General features: G+C 38.3%; 3 protein-coding genes across 4 annotated transcripts in view; 1 reads left to right on the top strand and 2 right to left on the bottom strand.

Moving 5' to 3' along the window:
* The window catches only part of LOC110160066 (fibrillin-2-like), a 57,575-nt gene extending 51,596 nt beyond the window's left edge, over positions 1-5,979 (bottom strand). The window contains 4 exon segments of the mRNA XM_020924673.2: positions 19-113; positions 3,332-3,450; positions 4,495-4,562; positions 5,906-5,979. The gene's annotated coding sequence lies outside the window, so the exon portion shown is untranslated.
* A 6,085-nt stretch (positions 5,980-12,064) lies between these two features.
* LOC129412141 (ceramide synthase 2-like) lies at positions 12,065-20,667 on the top strand. Of its 2 annotated transcripts, none has more exons than XM_055165231.1 (11): positions 12,065-12,138; positions 13,149-13,344; positions 15,396-15,513; positions 16,823-16,941; positions 17,023-17,080; positions 17,155-17,205; positions 18,494-18,586; positions 18,735-18,863; positions 19,529-19,635; positions 19,745-19,901; positions 19,974-20,667. In XM_055165231.1, the coding sequence occupies exons 2-11, from the start codon at positions 13,169-13,171 to the stop codon at positions 20,166-20,168; spliced, it is 1,203 nt and encodes a 400-aa protein (XP_055021206.1). In that variant the 5' UTR covers positions 12,065-12,138; positions 13,149-13,168; the 3' UTR covers positions 20,169-20,667. The 2 variants fall into 2 exon arrangements, with proteins under 2 accessions (XP_055021206.1, XP_055021205.1); XM_055165230.1 differs by having other exon boundaries at positions 12,100-12,282.
* A 62-nt stretch (positions 20,668-20,729) lies between these two features.
* LOC129412140 (kelch-like protein 23) lies at positions 20,730-22,618 on the bottom strand. The gene is made up of 3 exons (XM_055165229.1): positions 21,603-22,618; positions 21,122-21,530; positions 20,730-21,050 (listed from the first exon to the last, which is right to left on the bottom strand). The coding sequence occupies exons 1-3, from the start codon at positions 22,567-22,569 to the stop codon at positions 20,747-20,749; spliced, it is 1,680 nt and encodes a 559-aa protein (XP_055021204.1). The 5' UTR covers positions 22,570-22,618; the 3' UTR covers positions 20,730-20,746.
* Between the last annotated feature and the right edge of the window lie 127 nt (positions 22,619-22,745).

Raw genomic sequence — 22,745 nt, forward strand, 5'->3', positions numbered from 1 at the left:
TTGCTGATAGGAAGTCACCTTGGCTGCTGCATGGGTGGTATATGGGTGAAGACAGCTGTGTACACCTCAGATTCTACTGCCCACTGTGATTCCAGCACCTTCTGCAAAAACACCTGACGTGCCCCAAAAATACCCAATTTAGTCTCAGGAAAAGTAGTTTACTAGTCAAAACATTAACAGGTGACTAGTGTTAAAGTCTAGTGAGTTGCTGTAGTTCCGTTGTGAAGTCAGTCCAATTCTATCTAAATACAGACTCTTTAGAAAGTGAAAAGTGCACAGCTAACTGCCCATCTCTCTACTCAGTCCATAATCTTAGTGAAAGACTACTAACTCCAGGCTTTCACAGAGTCATAAATACTTAGTACACAGTAGAAGTGGGGGACATTTCCTTGTGGCTTCTTACATTAAATTCATGTTTAAGAATTGTGTTTTTGCATCTGCATTGACATATTTAGTGAGCAATATTCGGTTATTAAACTCTGCATGGTTGCAGTGCTCTCACCAAGGTCAAGTAGTCAAGGTTCTATCCTAAACTTGTAAGTCTGCATGGAGTTTTTCCTCCCCCCTCTATGGGTATTTGTAGTTTCCTCCCATGGAATGACTAAGATGTATTAGCAATAAAGAAAGACACTAGTGTATATTATTATCTATGAAACTTAAGAGATATGAGTCTCTCTCTGTAACAAAGCCACATATGTTTAAACAATAGTAAGCATGAGCATTCCCATTCAATCAGATTTGAGCATGGCTACATTTTTGTGTAGCCCCAGACAGACTTCGCCTCACATCGAAAACACATGATGGCTTCATGCTGTTGAACATGGCATTTGGTTCTAATGGGGAACATGCAGTTTGCTGTAGGATCTTTACTGGAGCTATTGGGTCTTTCTCAAGGGCGAAAGTAAGCATACTAAACTCTATGGGTGCATTCACACTTACACAAACGGTGCATCAAAATAACAGCAAAACAAAACCCCTCATCAGGTATATGTATAATCCTGGGACTAAATTTGGAATAGACCCAGATTAAATCAGGATTAGAAAATGACCAAATCTACATTTTACATTAGGAATAAACTTAACTTAAGCCACCACCAAAAAGGACAACTGTGACCACATTCTACTATTAGTTCATTAACCTTGCCTAAACAATAAGTAACAGCAGTGAAATCCACAGGGATACTACATACTATGATTAGTTTCCATTAATTGTCTTTCTGCTGTCTTTCCATCCCACATACTGATGACTCAAGAGTGAAAAAGATCTATTGTGCTGAGTCAAATGTTATTTTTCAGCACAAGAAAGAGGTGTTTATTTGAGGCTTGTGACAGTTTAGTGACTGTCACAAAGAAAAGCCATTTGTTTCACATTGTCCAGACAAGTCTAGTCTCCAGGCGTAGTACCACCTCTACACATTTGAAATTAAAGTTGAGAATCTGGATTAAATACAACTGTCATAATGGATGGTCTAAATGCACAACATTCATTGACAAACACTTTTCAAATCAAAGTCTCCAGGATCATTGTTTCAAATCAGTTTCCTTGCAACATGGTTGAGCAAACCAAAGAAAAGCTCAAATTTTGACTTTTTGGATGCATTCTTGACATGCAGCCCAGTTTATGCTGAAACATCAAACCAGGGGAGACCACCAGAGCTTATGAGAGCTCTAAGAACATGTCCAACCCATCCAGGAGATCGCTGTATTTCTAAATCACTTCCATGACACTGTGAGCGAAGAAAAGACGGAGTGCCAGAATTAGTCATACTGTACTTCTGCCCACTGGGGTGATCCAGTGCACATACAGGTCACAAAAGCCCCAGACGACATTGGTTACAGCATAAATATTATTACAAGCGTGTAACCCGACAATGTTGCAAGACGCTTGCTCTTTTATGAGAATGTAGTGCACTAAAATTCCTTGCCTCAGGGCTGAAGTGAAAGTAGTAGTAGTTTCTACATGCGACTGTATGTGATTTTTTTTGGCAATAGTAAAATACAACCCAGTGTGAGCTGTGAGAATGCATTTAACAAAGCAAGAAAAAGTATGACATGAGCATAAGACCATACAGCACATGTTTGAATTGGCAGCATTGGAAGTTAATGACAATCAGTTCTGAGCAAGATAGGGTCATTGCTGATTGCTTTCAAATCAAGGCAATCACGAAGGAGAAAATATATCCAGGTCATATACAACAGCCAAAATATCTGCTTTTACAGTACATCAAGAAAACTGCTGGCCAATATAAACAAATCCTATGTCTGAGCAAATACATTTGGGATAAGAATAGAACTAGAGACCATAATAGAGTAATTATAGCAATGATGGTAGCGTAAGTAAGTAAGTAATGAAGTAGTAGTAGTAATAGTAGTAGTTGTCAAAATAAAGACTATTATTTTATGACATGCTTTGTGGCTCAGTTTTTAGTAAATGATGAACCTTGTAGAGAATCATGTAGTCCGTTTGTACAATGAAATGAAATTGTGATTTTACTTCTTACCATTGTGGAATCACTCTGTACAGGTATGCTTTGCCTCATCCTACCCAGAATGCCACTCAGCTGTACTCACTATAACAACCTGCCTCTTCACAGCTGTGCAGTGATGCAGTACCAGAGGAATGTACTACTTCAAAGTACTTCACAAGCGGAGACAACGAATGACCGTGTTCAGAGAATCGAAATATGTGATCTCATAAAACAGTGCACAAACATATTGGTCTGTTTAGTGGAGATGAGGAGGGATGCCTTCTGCTGTTTTTGTAGGAAGCACTAGAGGAAGAGGTGGGTGATTGCCCACGATGTTACTCCCAAAAGGTACAGCATACTTTAACCCAGCCATGGATAAATGACTGTTAAAACATACAGTGTGGACAGAATAGTGAGTTTGACACTGGAGTTCAAGCTTAGCCTTCTTTTGTTGACTTTCTGGATGGGAGAGACTTGAGATTCCTTGTAACTGCAAATGACAAGAGACTGGAGAATAGAAAGAAATGGAAAAAAGTCAAACAAAAGATTGCAGCATGATGCCAAGAGAGTGGAAAGAATCCTGCTTTCGAACAGTGCGAGGGGATAATGGCTTTCAGATGTGAAAGTCCTTTGTATTTTAAAAGAAGCATAAAACATTCCCTCTCAAAGGAATCCAAAATACGTCAGGAATTCCCGCTGAAAATAAGGAGGAAAATCAGGCTCAAAATCCGCAACAGAAATGGGGCCGAAAAGGTTGATCTCATGTTTGCTTGTGTGGGGGATAATCATGTTTTGAAGTGAAATATACAAATACATGCAGTGCGTCTGGGAGTTTGGATGATGTGGACATTTGGGCGGCATACCTCTGCTCCACACTGATGTTTTCTCTTCTGGAGAACGTAGCGGGGTGGGGGTGCAGCGGCACTCTCTATTTCCTGTTCAAACCTTGGGGGAGCCGAGGTGAGGTCATTCCTCCCTAAAACTGTTAAGCCCACAGCTCACAACCAGGAGCAGCACAATATGGTTCCCATAAAATATGTCAACACAAATGTTTAAAGTTTTAGTTTTGGATAGTTGATTGTAAGTAAGATGCAAGTCATGAGTCAAGTTATCTTTTAGTAAAGTGTGTGTACATTCACAGTGTGTTTTTAAAAAAAAAATTTGTTTTACACCTTTGGAAAAGTGGGAGACATGGTTTGGATACTATTTGAAAGATATATTAACTTTAACTATAGACATTTATGGAGATATTTAATGATTAGTGCGGCAGTATTAGAGCTGTTTCTACTGTAAGTCTGCCTTTGTCTAAAAGAGAGGTGTGGCTTTAAGTAGAAAAGTCAAAGGTGAAGAAATGTAGCCCAAACCCCCTGTGAAGGAGTCAACCCAGAGGAAATAGGTTTAGCTTATTTTATTTAAAGAACCTAAATATATTACAATGTTGATGTTTCATTTCCTCTCTGTTAAAACTTTGCACTTAAGTTTGCCATAAACTGTCAAGGCCATTTGACTGAGCTATAATTTCTACATGTTAAGTATGTTTATATGCTGTGTTAAAGAGGTAACCAAACCAAAACACATGACATATTTGCTTTTGTTGTTTTCCAGACATATCGTTAATGTTAACTTCATAGTGGAACACAATGTGGGTAACCTGCGGTTGGCCAAAGTGTTTCAAACATTTCACAATATTATGATGATGTACCGCTATTTAACTTTCTGAGCTTTGCCCTGTACCCATCGTTTACAGCCCAATGACTAATTTCCTGTCTTTAACCAAACCCCCTGAGAACATTGCCTCATAGTCCAGTAACACTTTCAACGAACAGGTGAAAATATCTGTTAAAGTCATGAAGTAGTTTAACGGTCAGGAAACATGAGAAGTACTCTTTGTGTTTGAATATCTGTGTGAAATCATCTCACTAAGTTAATTTACAGTTGTGTAGGACTGTAGTAAATCTGAGGTACACTTAGTTTGTTGTACTGCTCTGTCATCATTATAGGGCTTGGAAACACAATAGTATTTTACCTGACTATGTTGTCACTTTTTGGTTTTTCCTTGAAAGCAGCTGTTTTCACCTTGAATGAGTGGCCTTCCTGTAAAAGAGATGGAAGCAAATTACTATAATTACTGTACTGTTGAAAAATAAAGATAAAGTATGCCATCTAAGTGTGTTTGTATGAATCTGGACCACTTCATTTGCTCTGAATATGTAATAACATCTGAAAGTGACAAATACCAAATACAAGATATACAATTATCCAGATTAAATAACCAGACTATAGTGGAGAGTTGATGTACTGTTTCTAGGAATGTTGTTTTAAGAAAATACAGAAAATTAACTCATATTATCTTAATTAGTATAGACTAAATGCAAATCATTATGATTATGTTTTGCATTCGTGTGAATAATTTAGTCACACTTTAGTTTCATGGAACATATTCGGTAATTGTTTTTACATTGGTAATTGTGAAGTCTTGTGCCAGGGCGGAAGTTAATTGTCTTGACTTTTGATGTTCTCCACAGTCCCTGGGGACTGCTGTGAATTTCATGTTCCTTCATGAACACAAATAGCGTGTTTTCTCAGTGCCACATTTGTTTAGAGTCACAGCTCTATTCTGGCAAGTAGTGCATATGTTCGGAGCCTATTAAAGCCAAGTATCAAAGGACCACCCAAGCCTTTTTACACAAACCAAAAGACACAAACACAAAGCAGGGAGGATCTCAGATTAAAGAGCTCTCAAAAGTGACAAGAGAAAGATCTGAGGAAGTCCTGAGTCTATTTTCACACTATTCGCTAATGCATACAATGGGTCGGACACACCATTACAGCCCTGGTCACTATTACCTCAGTGTCTCTCAAGGTCAGACCTGGAGATGTGCAGTGGACCAGCTGTGTTTGCTACAGCGCATCACCTCATATCTGTCTCCTTCACATCCTCCTCGAAGCATAGACAATATTTTCCACTAATTTAATTGAAATCTAGGTCAGAGCTGTCTTTGCATGTGGAGACACAGGGTCTCTATATGGTTTCACAAAAGAGTATACTATAGTAACATTTTAATAGCATGTCACCTGTTGCTTGTGCAAGAAGCGTACAAAAAAAGTAAACGTATTAAACCATTTTTAAAACTAAGAAACTAAAAACCACAATGTTGTGGGAAGTGGTCTGGCTTCTAACACTTAACAGTATAATATATATATAGTATAAAGCCACCATTTAAAAGATTCCCACTAAGTGCTAATAAAATCAAAATAATTTCCCTTTCTAATGATCGCAGGGTGAGGGAAAAAACTAGATATTCTAAAGATGCACTATTATGAATTAGATAAGGTCCAAAACATGACATAACAGGAATATGTTAAAAAGTAAAAGTATATTGTTACTTTCCAGATCTACATTCTGAGTTGTATAATAATATAGTTTGTCTACCTACCTTAGCTCCCCCTCAGGTCTTTGAAGTGGCAGCCCCCCCCATATGGAGGGTTTGGGGTGGGGGCTGCTTCAGGATTAAAGGCTGTGCTACAGCAGCCCAGCTGTTTGCACTGCCAGCCCAACTCCAGGGCGACACCTTAGACCTGCAAGAGTCAATATTTGTGTGTGTTTGAGTACGGGCGCATATTTGATACACTGTGGGGACAAAACTCTCTATACACACATTCATGGGTATTTGCCTCCCTTATGGGGACAGAAACTTGATATAAATCTTCCAATATTAGATCAATGACATGGTTTCAAGTTAAGTTATAAGTTGAAATAGGTGATGGTTTGGGTTTGGGAAAGGCAGGTAATAATTACAGTTAAGAATAGGGTTAGTCTACAAGAAATTCATGCAAGTCAATGTAATATCCCAAAAAGCATGGAAACCCAACATGGGAGTGGGTGTTTAGGAGAGGCTGATAGACTCATTGAACCCCAGAGACTTCAGGTTGTGGAGCTGCCACTTCATCATTCTTGTGGTTCAGTAAATACTTGATGCACACACACTATAGGACTTAAAGGAGCTGTAATACTCTGTTATAAACAACAGTCCAATCAGGATGAAGTGATTTCCTAAAACTTGGAAAAGGAAAAGTTGAGGTGATACTTGTGTGTGGTCTTCCTGCATTTGTATTCAAGTCTTTTTTCAGCTTTATATATCTTCTGCACAGAGAGCTTTAAGATAAGTATACAAGTATTTTATAAAAAAAAATATTATAGTAATCAAGTACTAAACTCTTTATTGAAATACGTACTGTTATCTCAAAATAATGTAATTGAAGTAAAAGGGTAAAGAATGTTTTTATAACTCGCTACTACTACAAAATCTCTTGTGCTCATACAATAATAGTACTATTGCAATGGTTATATTTCTACAACCCCCACCAGTCCAAATAAGCTAGCACCTATGACACCTCTTTTGGCTTATTTTATTGCGCTGAAGTCAAACATACATGTTGAAGTTTGGCTATTGTGATTTCTGTAATGGTGGAAGCATGGTTTTAGGAATGCAGCTCCCACTGTCAGTTCTAACAGCAGCCCGTCCATCTTCATTATGGCCATTCCCACATACTGGTCATGTGATTTACTGCCCCGGGCCCCAGCACCAGTGATATAGGGCAAATTCCTGACCAGGATCAGCCAGGTTCCACACAGACAGATGGAGTCTGGAATCTGGAAGAACCGGGAAAGTTAGAGTACAGGATGAGGGGAGCACTGTACAACACAGAAAACCTAGGGTTAGAGACATTTGAAACTCAGTTTGAACAAAATTTATGTAAAATATTGGCAAAACAGGACAATTCCAGAAAGAATAATGTCATGTCTACCTATCACAAAGTGGACAAGCAATAGAAACACCTGTAATGTATATATGCTTGATGTATATGTTTAATGTCATACCTTGGAACAATCCAGGCAAAGCAATAACATCTCCAAGGAGACAAGTAGGTAGCAGATCCTGCACCAAAAAGGTTACACAGTGCACCTTTAATGCAATGCAGAGTGAGTGAGGTATCTAATATAACTGCATTTTACCAAATTATGCAAGAGATTTCACTCATGGAGATGGTGGTCAATTCTTTTGTCATCTGTTTAGATTCGTGTGGCAAAATTTGGCACTTTTCAAATTCTTCTCAAGGATGTGGAGTTTTAAAGTGTTCAAATCTGTACTGATGCGTAAACACAAGATCTCAACACAGACATTGCGTTTTACCACAAGAAGTCAAAGTCATGTATGGAAAACCTTCAGCATGTTATACTTCAGCAGACTAAGTGCACAGGCCAATTTTAAAGCATGTTTTGTGTCACACAGCAAATTCATTCCAGCCAACACCTACATCTCCACAAAGTTATAGATTTATTACTACGAATAAACCTGGGAGCCATAAGTAAAGTACAAGATCAGGTATTTCAACAGGAAAATACATGAACAATGGAAACTAAAACCACAGCTGGTGATCATAAATACAATATGCATATGGTGACTGTTAACACAAGGAATCTCCAGACCTTTCAATCAACCACTAAACATTTTCACAGTTTATTCTCTGAGGATGTGAGCTAACAAGCAACAGCCAAACTAGAGTCCAAAATTATGTACGCACCCCACCAGACGCAGTGTGCTAGGTTATCCTCACATTTTCTCTTGTCTCATGTCTGGAGAGGGAGGAGGCCAGATATGATGCAGCCGGAGAACGCTAATGGAGCAGGGCTAATGACAATGATTAGAGAGATGATGGTAGAAGATGTGGAGTGTTGAGTAATTGTCTGATGTCACTGGAAGACAATGAGAAGGTGCATGTTCAAGCCTGTAGGAGAGCAAGACCAGAAACATGATGAAAGAAACATGACATGATGAAAGAGACAGAGGTGAAAAAGAGTTGGTCTGTATTGAATGTTATAAATTATGTAAAGGAAATTGTTCTGTTATTTATATCGTAACCTTTCGACCTTACATTTCTCCTGGCAGCTCATGGATATCATTATAAATTATTGAGGAGATAGCGTACCAATTCCGTTATATCTTTGTATTGTCTTTTTTTTGTTTGTTTGTTTGTTTTTTTGTTTTTCACATAAGGTCCAGATGATTCAGATTCACATTCAAACTTAAAGGTGCAATAGGTTTTTAGGTGGAGGGTCAGTCCTGCTTGTCTCCATGGAAATTTTATTGCTTTGCTTTGAATTTTGTACACCTTTTGAATATATTCAGATTCAGATATTAGATATTTGCATTACCTGTTAAACACATATTCTTACTATGAGCTGTATTGTCTCTCCACAGATCTGACCAGTAACTGGACGTGAATGTGGCATATTCTTGTCTACAGACAGACAAGTGTATATCATGGAACATATCAGGCAAAGGAATAACTCTATGGAGATAAGCAGGTGGCACCCTCCACCCCATCATGAAAGTTGTATAGTGCCCCTTTAACTTTTTCTCCTAAATGTATATATTACTAAATATATAGTTTACTTTTTGCAGTTGGTTGTTGAATTGGGTTTTTTTCTACACTTGCATTTGCACACTTAGTTTAGTTCACTTAAGATTGTAATTGCACAGACCATTAATTGCTTCTCTAGACTTTTTATAGTGTAGTTTATTACCTTTATGCTATTTGAGTTTTATCCAGATACCAGAATAATGACGAGTTTTATCCAAATTAAACAGCACATCTGCAAATAATAAGTAATGAATGCCCTCTACCTATTGAAAATGTGTGATTTTAGCTTTTGAAAAATACAAGGCCAGAACGTGAAATATGCCGACCTCCACTTCAGGATGTGTGATTGTTAGGCCGAGAAGTGATTTGCAGCAGGTTTGTTCATTATCTATTCAAACAGCCTTATCAAAATTATAACCACAGACTTGAACTCATTTTCAGCTTGTACCAAATTAGTCCGTGGCCTCCTTTACAAACACACTGACCTCTCTATGGTAATGCTGCAATATCTACTGCCCTCTGCTGGTGGGAAGCGTGTTTTTAAGTGCAAGAAGTTATAATTGGCAACAACTTTCTGGAATCATTTTGTGATTTTCCCTGTTTTACAATCCAACTATTTACTCCATTATATTTAGATCTTAGAGAGGGTACAATACTATGAGGCCACTTATCCCAAGACAAAAGCAACACGGAAGAAGGGGACGTACTCTGGCGGGTCTCCAATGAGCCCAGAAGAGGGGCAAGGCAAGATTTTTTGTATAGCACAATTCGTACACAAAGTAATTCAAAACGCTAAAATACAGGATAAGACATAAACTAAAATCACACTACAAACAAATCAAAACATAAATAATCATCATAAAATTTAAAAAGAAAAAGAGACATGAAATAGGAGAGAATAAAAGAGAAGAGTGCAGAATGAAAACCTTTCACTCATACGCACATCTAAACGGAACAGTCGGTCTGAGCCTCGTTGTGTTGGTGGAGCTGACACCTGGCACTAGGTACGGTGGATGATAGAGGCTGTCAGGGCGCATTAATGCCATACGGATGTTAGACAAAGCGGACCAGAGACACAAGATCTGCCTCTATGCGCTAACGAGAAATACTGCACCAACATAAATTAAGTGGCAACACTAGACCAGGGGTATCCAAAAAGTCTTTGAACATTAATTCCAGGTCTAATTTGGGTCTGTATCACAATGCAATAAGATAATACAGAGACAGAAATGTAAATTTGCTGTAAAAAGTACTGGTCCATCCATCCATCCATTTTCGTCCGCTTATCCGGGGCCGGATCGCGGGGGCAGCAGCCTAAGCAGGGACTCCCAGACTTCCTTCACCCCAGACACGTCCTCCAGCTCCTCCGGGAGGACCCCGAGGCGTTCCCAGGCCAGCCGAGAGACATAGTCCCTCCAGCGTGTCCTGGGCCTCCCGGGTACTGGTCATTTGGGCCAATTCAGCAAGATCCATGAGGGCCAACAAAAATTGGTCTGAGGGTCATATTTGGTCCCCTGGCCATACTTTGGACACTTTGCTCTATACTCTACAGACTATGCCTATCTATTTTATATGTTCTTATTTAAAAAGTAGAAGATACAGTAGACTTGTCTTGCTCAAGGACACAACAATAGCATGCAATCAATTCATCATCAAGTAGTGGAGGTTGCTAATTCTCAAGATTTGACTGCTAAACCCCAAATGTATAACTATTACTTATTATTAAAATTTTTAAAAGGTCAATAAAAATATCGAGAGAGATAGCTCAGAGGAATCAGATTTCTCAGGAACAGGGTCATAAACAACAAAAGTTACATATTAAATAGAATGAGATTATCAGAGACAGTATCAGAGGTATTGAGCATGCGTTAGTGTAACTGCAAATGAAGAAATGAACTCATGCACACATTTACTGAGCCACATGTTCCACTCATTATAAGAATTATCTTGGGTACAGACAGTTGCACCCAACAAATTGACACCTGGATTGACAAAACAGTATTAAAAACTGTTCAGATGTAACTATAGCACTTACTTCAGTTTTCAACACCTTTCAAAAATGAAAGAAGTTAAAATTACAAAATTCTACATGGCTTAATTAGGTCTATTGATCCCAACAGAGGGAAAAATAAATAAATAAATTAAGTAGCCTAAAGTAAAAGTTGGGTAAAAGTCTTGTGCATGTTCCCCTTGTCACAATGTACAGACCAGGTGCCATAATAATTATTTGTAGTTGTAAAGATAAGAGCTGCCCCAAACTTGACACCTGCATCTGCTCCACTCCTCCACAAGTCACATGACATGAGTAATGTGTGTTATGTGTAGATATAGATCAGTGTACTCTTCTGGGCCACTATAGATGGAAATGTACAATTCTGTATTTTATAATATTTTTAAAAACATCCTCTTGCAAAAGGAAAAGGGAAAGTTTATCTAATCTATGTAAACAGCCCTGGTGTGGAATTTTCTCTGCCTGCCAGTGTCCTGTATGCTTCCTGTAGGTGGATATGGTATGAAAAGCAGCATCATCATGTGACTGCCGCAAATCTTATCGGCTTTTGTAGCTGCTGATTGACACACTATATGTCTGACACAAAAGCTTGTTTCTGTGTTATGCAATATTAAAACAGTGTGGTCACCTCACACTCGATAGGTCAGGAAACGCGTAAGCCACTCTAACTTTTACAAACTATAATTATGCTGTCTGCTATATTTATTGATAGGTGTTTTCTTGCTTTTCAGGAAGCTGCAATCATTTACTGTACTGTAGAGATATATTAATAGCAGGCTATTTGCTGCTGCCAACAATTAGGCCTATTAACAAATCAAGGATGGGCTTCACTGAAGGTTTACAACTTTATAACTGCTACTGTTACTTCTACTACTTTGTAGATCTTTAAATATTACAGCACGTCTTTATATTAAACCATAGACTTTTTAGTCCTGTATATTATTTAGCCTAAATTTATGATATAGTCTTCTGGGATAAAATGCGATTTAACAGTAAGAAACTATGTGCATTCATGAAAAATACCTTCGTTATTTCTGCTACTAGCCCTTACACTTTGAAATAAAAAGCTGACCTCTCTCCCGGTTGCCCCTTGTCCTGACCCGACTCTGCACCCTGCACTTTTTGTCTTTGCTGCCTGTTCCAGCCGCGACCACGCCCACTTCTGTAGCGCATGTGTGAGTCCTCTCATCTGCTGCTGTGCCCCTCTCCTCCTCATCACAGGAGCACGGACAGGTACTTGCTTAGCCCTACTGTTGTATTATTTTCTGGGACGAGATGGACTGTTAAGAGTTTTGGGATTATATCGTCCTGGACTCACTGGGCTGTTTTGCGTAAGGGGTTCGTGACGCTGACTGTATCAGATCAGGATCAGGATTTGTGAGTTATAACCTCTTATATCACCTCTTTAATACCATTCTAAAGCATCCTATGTGTACTTTTCTGTCAAAGTCTGTGATGGCGTTGGTGCGAAAATGACGAGTGCATGTGCGTGTGAGTGCGTCCCACTACAGTTACGGCGGATTTAGGCTTGTCAGTTACTAAAATGTTGCTTTAAAATCCAGGACTAGAAACGTAATTTGGTGTTGCTCATTTATGGATTTCTTAACAGAGAAAACTCCAAAGTAATGTCCCTTTCTAGCAGTGTGTAGGTCTAAATGAAACAAACCTTTTCACACGTATTATTAATTTAAAGCAGAACTCATTCATAATTGTTTTGACACCTGTGTTGTTTACTGATTTCAGGGCTCCGCCTTAACTGACTGTGCCATCAAATAGTTTTGTGATATGTGTCTTGCTTTTGTTGCACGTAAAGCAGGAACTGATTAACAGATTACAATGACAATGACAACAGATGACAATTATGCAGTGTCATTATCCAGTCTACTTGAGTCATTTCAGTTGTATAATATGTCTAGAATGTTGCCGCTTGACTGCTTATTGATTTTCTGCAGATTTGGCCACATAATCCTAAGGCCCTCCCTGTTAAATTAAAAAATATTTTAAAAAATGTATTATTGTTTTCTTATATATTATTATTTTCTGCTCACTTTAGAAAGAACCATCCCCATTCAACAGTTTTTTATCTTGTTTTAACTTTATCTATTGCAATTCTATGGGAATTCTCTTTAGAGCACTGAGAATAGCATAAAAAGTGTTAATATTATTGCTGAGATTATTATTTCTTGAATGTAGTACTTTTTTATTTGTAGCTAGACTAAACTATTGCTTTTGTGTTATTATAGGCTGTGTAGTCTCCCACAGGATGGAGGCTGTGTTGAATGAGTGGATTTGGCGGTCTGAGCTCTGGCTTCCTCCGGGGACACGCTGGGAGGACCTGGACATGGACCTGGAGCAGGGGCAGTTACCTCAACCGCGGGACCTTACCTACACTGTTCCTTTGGCACTTGCCTTCATCGCCTGCAGATATGTCTTTGAGAGGTGAGAGCAGACAGCCTTCAACACAAAGCTAATGATGACAGATATAACAAATATTAATTTTAACAGTTTTTCTTTATGACTATGGTTCCGTCTACATTTTTAACTCCTGCTTGTTACGACACTAGTCAGAGTCTTCCTTCCTTGTATGTAACAACTATTAGAAAATCGTATCTCTTTGTGTGCAGTTACCTGTTACCTGTTACCTGTTACTGTGTGCAGTTACCTTAGGACTGGCAAACACAGCACACTGACTCCTCATGCCTTATATATATGATTGGTTTTGATGCTTTGAAACATGGAGCACAATTACCTTTTATTTTTTTTTATATACCATAATATTAGAATATTCTCTTTAATATTTTAATCTAGTGTGTTAATAATGTTAATACAAGCACAAAGGTTGGCGGTTCGAATCCAGCTCTCAACATAAAAAAAAAACATCACAGGTTGAGCAGTCAGATCCACTGACCCACAGGTTGGCTGGTGTGATTCCAGCTCCCACAGATGAATGCTGTCGTTGTGTCCTTGAGCAAGACACTTAACCCACCTTGCCCACAGTGTCTGCGTACACTGGTGTGTGAATGTGTGTGTGAATGGGTGAGTGGTTCCTTGTTGTAAAGCGCTTTGAGTGCCTTGAAGGTGGAAAAGCGCTATAGAAAAATGTGACCATTTACCATTTACCACAACTGAGGATAGGGATGGATACCATTAACTGGTGAGCCGTCATCACACAGAGTGAATTGGAATTGTTGTAAACTGGTTTTAGTTGCAATATTTTACACATGGGGGGTTTCTAATGGACGTTATATTGGAAAATTGTCACCCTTCTCTCTCTGTAACTCCTGTTTTGAGCCTTGTCATTTTAGTTTTAACATGTTTGTATTAACCTAAACCTGGTGTTTTTATTTAGCTATTTTGTTTACTTGGAACTGGCTCCAAATTTGCCTTTATAACCGCTAGCCTTGTAAGCTTCATTTGACTGGAGCTGAACGCTCCGGGTGATGCCACGCTGCTTTAGTCCACTTTTTTTACAGTCTGTGATGTGACAACATAAAGTGAGGAGCTTATTCAGCTTTCTGAATGCATAGTTGAGAACCAAAGCTCAATAACCTATGTTATGTTTTGTAAATAAATTAACATTACATGCATGTATGCACTCTAACACACATAAAACAATACTTATTTCTGAATATGCTGTTTGCAGTAAAATTCCTTAAGATATTATGTGTTAAATATTATCTAACTTATGACAATAATGCAACCAAATAGTATTAACATTTGTATCTTGACCTACAAACTTGTAAAACCATCCCATAAAGTTTTTTTTGGATATGGGCCAACAACTGTAATTCAAGTATGTTATGAAAATAATCATTAGCCATAGAGCACAGGTTAACTTTCTTTATATTAGACTTGTATGCTAAGATATTTATCTTATTTATTTAATGTTGTTATTAAACCAGTAACTGATGACCAGATAGCAGGTTTTGTTTTGCAACACAATACATGTACTTTTGTAACCTGTTGCTTCTGTAGACGTAGTAGCAGGTGTTTTTCAAGGTCCTTCCTGGTTTTGTTGTTGTTATTGTAGCCGTAGGTAAATGAACTTGAACGTATTATTTACTTGTGTCGTGTCAAACAGCAGGCAGCTGTGTCCTGTGATGATCCCATAGTGCTGCTTGCTCCACCTTGTAACCTGACACCACCTCTCTGGGTCATGACTGTAATGTCCCATTGCTTGAGATGCCTGCCCACTTTGGCTTGATTATCTGCGAGATTGAGTTGCACATGGCGGCGTGCATGTGTTGTCCACTCATTTATCACTACTGCGTCTCTGTGCTCCGTCTGTCTCCCTATCACAATAACACATAGATAGATCAGGTTCCCCTTGGTCATCTAACACCAAAGCTGTCTGTCACCAAAGACCCATGAGACTGTTTGTGTTTAGGTGAATACCCCGACTCACCTTTGACAGCTGTTTTATGATGTAATTTATTATTGATATAGCCCAGGTTAACCCTATAGGCCAATTGCGTGTTTGTGTCTTTCAGGGTAGTTGCAGTTCCGTTAAGCAGGCTCTTAGGTGTGAAGGACCGGGTTCGAATTCGAGCCTTCTCTCAACCAAAGCTGGAGGCGTACTACAAACACAACAGTCGGCAACCATCACAAGTTAGTGCTTTCTTTATTTTTATTGCTGTGTATGGATGTCACTGTTATTTGATTGATTAATAATTAATTTATATGAGCATAAAAACAAACAAATAATCATTGTTATAATGTTAGAAGCATAACTAAGTCATTTTAATGCAAATTATAGACCAAAAAAGTTAATTAAAACAACCTGTTTTATTTGTCTGTTTATATCACAGCAGCATCTCTTATGTCATTCAGAAAGTTTGAATCTATAAAGCTAATCAGACACCAGAGGAATGATAATTGGACAATTGGAATGTTCATCATGAATAAGTGTAAAACCACTTGTGATGTTTTGTTGATGTCTCACAATAATCGTGAACATAAAAATATATTTGATATTGTGATATCCACACAGCTGTATTCATGTATATATCTGTATGTCTACAGCATTAGTCTAAAATCAAGTTGTTTATGAAGTTATAACATAATGCCTAAATATTAAAATGATTCATACAGGAAATTATTATACATACAAAAAATCTCCCATTAGTCCAGATTACACATTATTTTACACGTTATTTTAGAGATACATAACCTGCCCTGAAAAAGACAAAAAAAGAAAAGGTTAAAATCAATTTTAAAAAAGTCCTCAGAATGTCACAGATAACAACAAGCTGCAACCCATGCATAATTAAAGCTGCCTTTCCCTGTGTGAGGTTCAAGTGCAGACAGGGCAGTTACAGGTGATTCCCACAGTTACTCAACGCTCTTCTTGCTGTAGTTCACCTGTGTGAACATACTGAGCCTTTGACCTGTCAGGACCTGAATCCTCTCAAGTCACGATGTGTTTAACTACTGTCTACCGTTTACACCTGTGTCTCTGTTTTCTTTTCAGTTTATTCATATTGTTATGTGTAAAACACATAACATTATGTGTAAAACACATACAAAAAGATCGTTTTATTATAAAAACAGTGGAATTATTGATTCAAAATTTCCAAACAGAAAACACAGTTTATGATTTTCATCTATAGTTGACTTATTGGTAAATAATGTCTGTTTAGAAGTCTTCAGTCGGTAATCCATATTTATTTAATTTAAAATGTGGTTGAAAATCTAAATTTACAATAGAAATAATATTTTGACTAGTCGACTGATCCATAAATAATCACTGACTTGCCGACTACTAAAATAATTGTTTGTTGCAGCCCTATTACTAGGTGGGAAGTACTATGAAACTGCAAGGTAGACAGCCCTCACACAAATAATTAATTAGATTCAGATTGAAGGAAAAGTAGTACAGTTCTGCTGTTGTTTAAAAATGCTCACTGTACTTTTTCAGAATGAGGTATTAAACTTATCAAAGCAATCTGGACTATCCCAAAGAAAAATACAGACATGGTTCAGACACAGAAGGAATCAGGATCGACCCACGAATACAAAGAAATTCTGTGAAGCCACGTAAGTATTTTGAATTGTCAGATTAATGTTTCACCAAACCATATCTTTTTTTTAGTTTGTGTTTTCTCTTTGTTTGGGTAGTTGGCGTTTTGTTTTCTACCTGGTCTCATTCATTGCGGGTCTCAGCTCTTTAATTAAAGTGAGCAGAACCGTTTTTTATTACATTATACACAAAATGCAAATGTGCCCTAACCAGCTCGCGTTTCTCTTTAGGCCCCATGGTTTTGGGACCAGAGAGAATGCTGGAGAGGTTACCCTAAACAGGTGAGCAGTTGCGTATTCTTATGTAATCTCCACTAGATATCTGATATATATATATATATATATATATATATATATATATATATATATATCGTTTTGAACATATGCAAAAATAGAATATTGGAAAATATGTCATAAAGTCATATTTCTGCATGTCTGTGGGTAATTTATAGTTCACTCTCTCTAATCTAATTTAATCTAATCTGTAAATCTAAAACTGCTACAGCACATTTAGCCCATAATCTATGGTGGAAGTTGGTTGCTCATCCTTGAACTACAAATGTCTGAAGAATGTATAACCTTACATACCATGTATGTGCTGTCAGACATTATTAATGGCACTGAAACACAATACAGCACAATTCTGAACCATATCAGTTTTGTGGTTTCTGTCTAGACTGTAGCTATATGGGAAGAAAGTTGTGTATATACTCCGCCCACAGCGTCCAATACTTCCTCTCCTCTGATGCTGTTTCAGAGGCTTTTATGTTTAACTAAAGTCAATCTGATGACAGCTGGGTGCCTGCAAGTCGGCATTCCAACAGGGAAAGCAGCCATTCCTTTGTCGGTCATGGCCTTGAAAAGAGACATTAGTCCTAAATTCTCTCATTACACACCTTACACACTACACATTACACACGAACTCAAGTGCTGTGAACGTGAGATCTTGACCATAGCTTCAAAAAGCTATCATCAATATTCACTGCCAACTTCCTGTAATATTGTTAGTGTGACTTTATTATTTCCCCAATATAGTTCTGCCAGGACCTGGTTCCTAAAATTGTCCTAAAGCCCTAACCTTAAAGAAAACACCTTTTCCTTAACCTAACCTAACCTAAGAAATAATTTATCTGTTATAAAGAGAATTTGCTATCATAGTGCCTATGGAATAACCCTGGCATTGGGTGGAAAATGTCCAGTGTATAACTTTGCATTGTTTTGCATGTTTATTCAATTTAAGGATGTCAAGATTAACAGACTAATCAAACAAGTTTAATATTTTGACAGTAATCGTAACTTTTTTTACGATCTAATTTTATACTCATACTGGCTTTTTATGTAACACATTATTTTTTTCATTCAAAACATTTTATTTCATAAACCGTTACACTCTAGTTTAAATGAAAGAGACAATGAAAGTGAATTTTGCTATATTTTTGGTTATGGTGCCAATTCAGAATCATAGTAAAATTGCAGTGTTTCTTCTGACAATAATTGTAACACTTATATTTGACCTTTGACGTCCCTCATTCAAATGTATGACTCTTAGCATCCTGCTTTCCTTTTGCAGCCTGTGTCAGATGCTCATTATTGGTATTACATCTTAGAGCTGGGATTTTATTTATCGCTGCTTCTGTGCGTCTCTGTGGATGTCAAGAGAAAAGTGAGTCTATATTTGCACATGGTTTGCCTGGTTTCTGGATTAACCTCTTTATATCACATGTTCCGCTCTAATGGTTATAGTAGGTAGAACTGTATATGTTATTTTAATTCGCATTTTTATGATGATTTTAATTCATTTGTTTTGACAGGACTTCAAAGAGCAGGTTATCCATCACATTGCCACTATACTTCTGATTGGGTTCTCATACTGTTCCAACTTTGTGAGGGTGGGCACTTTGGTGATGTTAGTGCATGACTCTTCTGACTTCCTTCTGGAGGTGAGACTCCACCCTCGGTGAAACTAGTTCAACAACTACATACAGCTCAATACTTTACCTTAGGGCTACCTTAGATTAAAAAAATAATAATTATATATATATATATATACATATATATATATATATATATATATATATATATATATATATATATATATATATATATATATACATACTTTGAAGAGTTTTGTTTTGTTTTTTTCATTATTGAGAAAGTGTATCCTCTGTAATCCACTGAAAACTATTATTGTTTTCTGAAATCATAACTCTGGCCTGCTAGTACACAGTATACAATAGCCTCATTGTTGTAGTCTATATAACAAAGTCCCTGCTCCTGCTTCATAATTCAAAGATACAATCAGAGCACGTGTCAGGGCATGTGAGGTGTGGTGGATGTAGTCATTATGAATGCCCCAAATGAAAACGATAATTGCTTTGCAGTGTTACAAAGAAATTCCTGTTCCTTAATACTCTAAATAACCAGCCAAGCACAAATGTCTGTAATCTTTTAACTGTAAGTCTATTAACTCTCTATTATGTACCCACAAAAATGCAATATTTGCATGCTTGTCAAAGAAGACTGCCATGTTAACTAAATTAGTCTTAACTTGTTTTAACTATAGTTGTAAGGTAAAAAACTGTCTAACTTGTGTTTTTTAATCCAGTCTGCTAAAATGCTCCACTATGCTGAATTGACGTGCATATGTGACACATTATTTGTCATGTTCGCCGTGGTATTCCTGTTCACAAGACTTGTTGTTTTCCCTTTCAGGTCAGTACAAATATTTAAATGATCTTCCTAGTTTTGTTTTCCATTTTTGCATTCTTCTGGTGCATCAAAGAGCCCAAATTCAACAGTTTTTCATACTCTCACTCTGCAGGGTGGTCTACTCAACTCTAGTTTTGTCTATGGATTTCTTTGAGCCCTTCTTTGGGTACTATTTCTTCAATGCTTTACTGTTAGTTCTGCAAGCCCTACATATCTTCTGGGCCTATCTCATCCTACGAATGGTTTACAAATTTGCATTTGCTGGCAAGGTAAGAGGTTAAGTTGTTACTACAGACACCAGCATGCATGTATTCTTGTATTTTTAATTTTCTCTTTTATAGGTGGAGAAAGATGAACGTAGTGATGAGGAGAGTGAAGGGGAAGATGAAGAAGAGCTCGAAGATGAAGGAGATGGAGCAAACTGGGAACAAAGCAAAGATTCAATCAACTCTAAACTGGTGTCTCTAGCCAATAACTGTGTGCTGAATAACCTTACCAGCCAGAGGAGCATCAGCAGGCTACCCAAAGCCAGATAATGAACCATTCTGAAAATCATTATGTATATTTGTATATACTGTATGTGCATGCATATGACACACCTTATCATTTGTTTAAACTTTACTATGTGCAAACAGCTTGTAGATTATAATACAAACATGGAGATTGTTGCTGGTTTTAATTGAATTCACATGAATATAATTTAGACAAATTCCAGTAGAGATTTTTTTTTTTAAGTCAAGTCTACACTGCCTAGCTAATGTACTGCACCCTCTAGTGTATATAAATGTCTTGACATCAGACAACAATTATAAAAGTTTTTTATAGATTGTGTAAAAGACATGAACTCCAGTTAGTCAGTTAGGTTTATTTTCAGTGCTGTGGCTGATATAGGCTATTCAAATATTTTGGTTTTGGATGAAGTAGTAAGGTAAAGCCTAGCTGTTGTGGTATGGCTGTTGCTTCAGTTAATACCATAGTTCGGACTATATAATATAGTATTCATTTTAATACATTTAATAAAATGACCAATAGACATTCTTGTATTTTGGATTTCAATTGAACAAAAAACATGTATGAATGTAAATTAAACTGTGAATAAATATTTTGAATTATTTTAAGAAGTAACCTTCATTGTGACACAACCTCTGATTGGCACAGGGCAGGGTATGCTGTTATCAACTTCAGTGCATGTGTCTATGTAAGGGTCCAGCAGCACCATGTTTGGAAATGCTCTGTTGCCCTTCTTCTCGCTGACAAGATAAATTTGTCCCAGGACAGTGGTGCAACCACTGAAGAACTTCTTTTCCAGGCAGTCTTCCTCCAGCAGAGTCCACTCATCTGTGTCCACATCAAAGCGCAGAGCAAAGCCTCCAAATAAGTAAAGGGCGCCATTCATCTCTGTGGCAACTAGGTCATATCTGAAACAGTTGGTTCAGTTCAGATCAGACTGCAAAACCATTGTTATGTATCAAAAGTAAAGATCTTTTACCTTGGATAGGGAGAATAAGACACTACATCCCATTGGTTCTGTTCCACCCCATACCTCTGGACTCCCCCATAAGCCTCTCCATTCTCATCTAGGCCACAGGCCACATAGAGGTTAGAGCCCAGAGCAGCAGCTGCAGCCCTCTCCACTGCCCGGATCATTGGGCTAACAGACATCCATCCCTCTGAGCCAAGGACCAGTCTTTCCACATCATTCACCAGGCTCTCATCCATGGAGCCTCCAATCACATACAGCACATGGTCCAGTCCTACAGAGCAGTGACTGTGTCTGGATTTCTGCAGCGCTGGGCCCTCTGTCCACCGCTGGTTTAAACTGTTATAAATAAGCACCCAGTCCACACTGAACCACAGCACGTCTCTGAAATATCCACCTGTGACAATCACACTATCTCCTGTGCAAAAAGATAAAGACCATTGAAGCAAAGGAACACACACACCACCATTTACACCTTTACTGATCTTACCTACTGCTGCCACTGAATACTGAGTGAGGTTCCTTCTCTCCAGAGGGGCACAGCTCTGCCATCGCCCACTCAGAGGGTGAAACTGGTAGAGAGCCTGTGTGTTCTGATCATGTGGACCACCCAACACAAAGAGGGTCTCTCTCCCTCTGGTTCTCCGCAGTGATCTACCCACTGACCAGGAGGCTGGGAAGTGTTCATTTAGAGTACAGATTAGCTTGGCTCTGGGGTCTGAGCTCTTCATGTGACTCAACAGTTCAGTGATAAACTGAACAGACAGACATTCTGGCCTCACAAGCTCAATGAGCTCCAAGAAGTGTTCTTCCCTTTTTGGGTCAAATGACACCCATCGTAAAGTAGCATCCAGAACCAAGTCATCCTTCATAATGGTAAGATCATCACTGGCCAGTAGATCTGCTACAGAGTCCTTGGACAAAGACAGGAAGTCTACATCAGTGGTGAGAGCAGAGAAGTGAGTCAGGGCCACCTGTCGTGCTGCCCTGTACAGCTGTGAGCAGCCCAGCTGCCAGGCATAGGCCATCATACCCAGACAGTTACTGAGGTGTAGTTCTCGTTCCAGAAACTTACAGCACAGTAGCCGTGCCTGCTCCAGTTGAAGAAAGTCTGCTGTTTCGAGGATCCCAAGAACATTGTCTCTGTCCAGAGGTAAAATGGACCTCCTACTGTATTCTAACAAAGTTTTAAAATGATTCAGATTTACTCCTTTAATCACCACTCTGTTTTTGGTGCTCTCAATTCCATGGCCAAAGAACAGTGCCCTGAAGTAGGGGCTCTGCATGGCCAGTTGTTGACGGTTTACATAAAAACACTCTTGTTGTACTTCCAGTATGACATCAGGTATGGAAAGAGCTCCAGTCTCAGGATCATCTAATTCTTCTTTCTCCCATTGAATCTGCTCAGAGGAATCTAGTGATTTTCTCTTAGCTGTACCTCCACACGTCCTTTGCATAGTGCCTCTTGCATTCAGGCAACTGCAGACCAACACACCAGCTGGTGGTATAAATAACTTCTCTCACTGACTGCTGGTGGCTTGGTGCTGGCTTGGTCTAACAGGGAAATAGGGTCAGTTTAGAACTATGGGGCTTATAATCATGGTGGTCATGAGTATGTGTGTGAGGCACTTTT

The sequence above is a fragment of the Boleophthalmus pectinirostris genome, unplaced genomic scaffold, assembly GCF_026225935.1.
Source record: "Boleophthalmus pectinirostris isolate CB_2022bp ecotype Guang Dong unplaced genomic scaffold, ASM2622593v1 HiC_scaffold_7, whole genome shotgun sequence".
Taxonomy (NCBI): Eukaryota; Metazoa; Chordata; class Actinopteri; order Gobiiformes; family Gobiidae; genus Boleophthalmus; species Boleophthalmus pectinirostris.

Coding starts and splice junctions, on each gene's coding strand:
- LOC129412141 (XM_055165231.1), top strand. CDS start 13,169: ATGGAGGCTGTGTTGAATGAGTGGATTTGGCGGTCTGAGCTCTGGCTT. Junction 13,345..15,395: donor TGCAGATATGTCTTTGAGAG/GTGAGAGCAGAC, acceptor TGTGTCTTTCAG/GGTAGTTGCAGTTCCGTTAA. Junction 19,636..19,744: donor CTTGTTGTTTTCCCTTTCAG/GTCAGTACAAAT, acceptor CTCACTCTGCAG/GGTGGTCTACTCAACTCTAG.
- LOC129412140 (XM_055165229.1), bottom strand. CDS start 22,569: ATGCAAAGGACGTGTGGAGGTACAGCTAAGAGAAAATCACTAGATTCC. Junction 21,531..21,602: donor GTATTCAGTGGCAGCAGTAG/GTAAGATCAGTA, acceptor CTTTTTGCACAG/GAGATAGTGTGATTGTCACA. Junction 21,051..21,121: donor TCTTATTCTCCCTATCCAAG/GTAAAAGATCTT, acceptor CAACTGTTTCAG/ATATGACCTAGTTGCCACAG.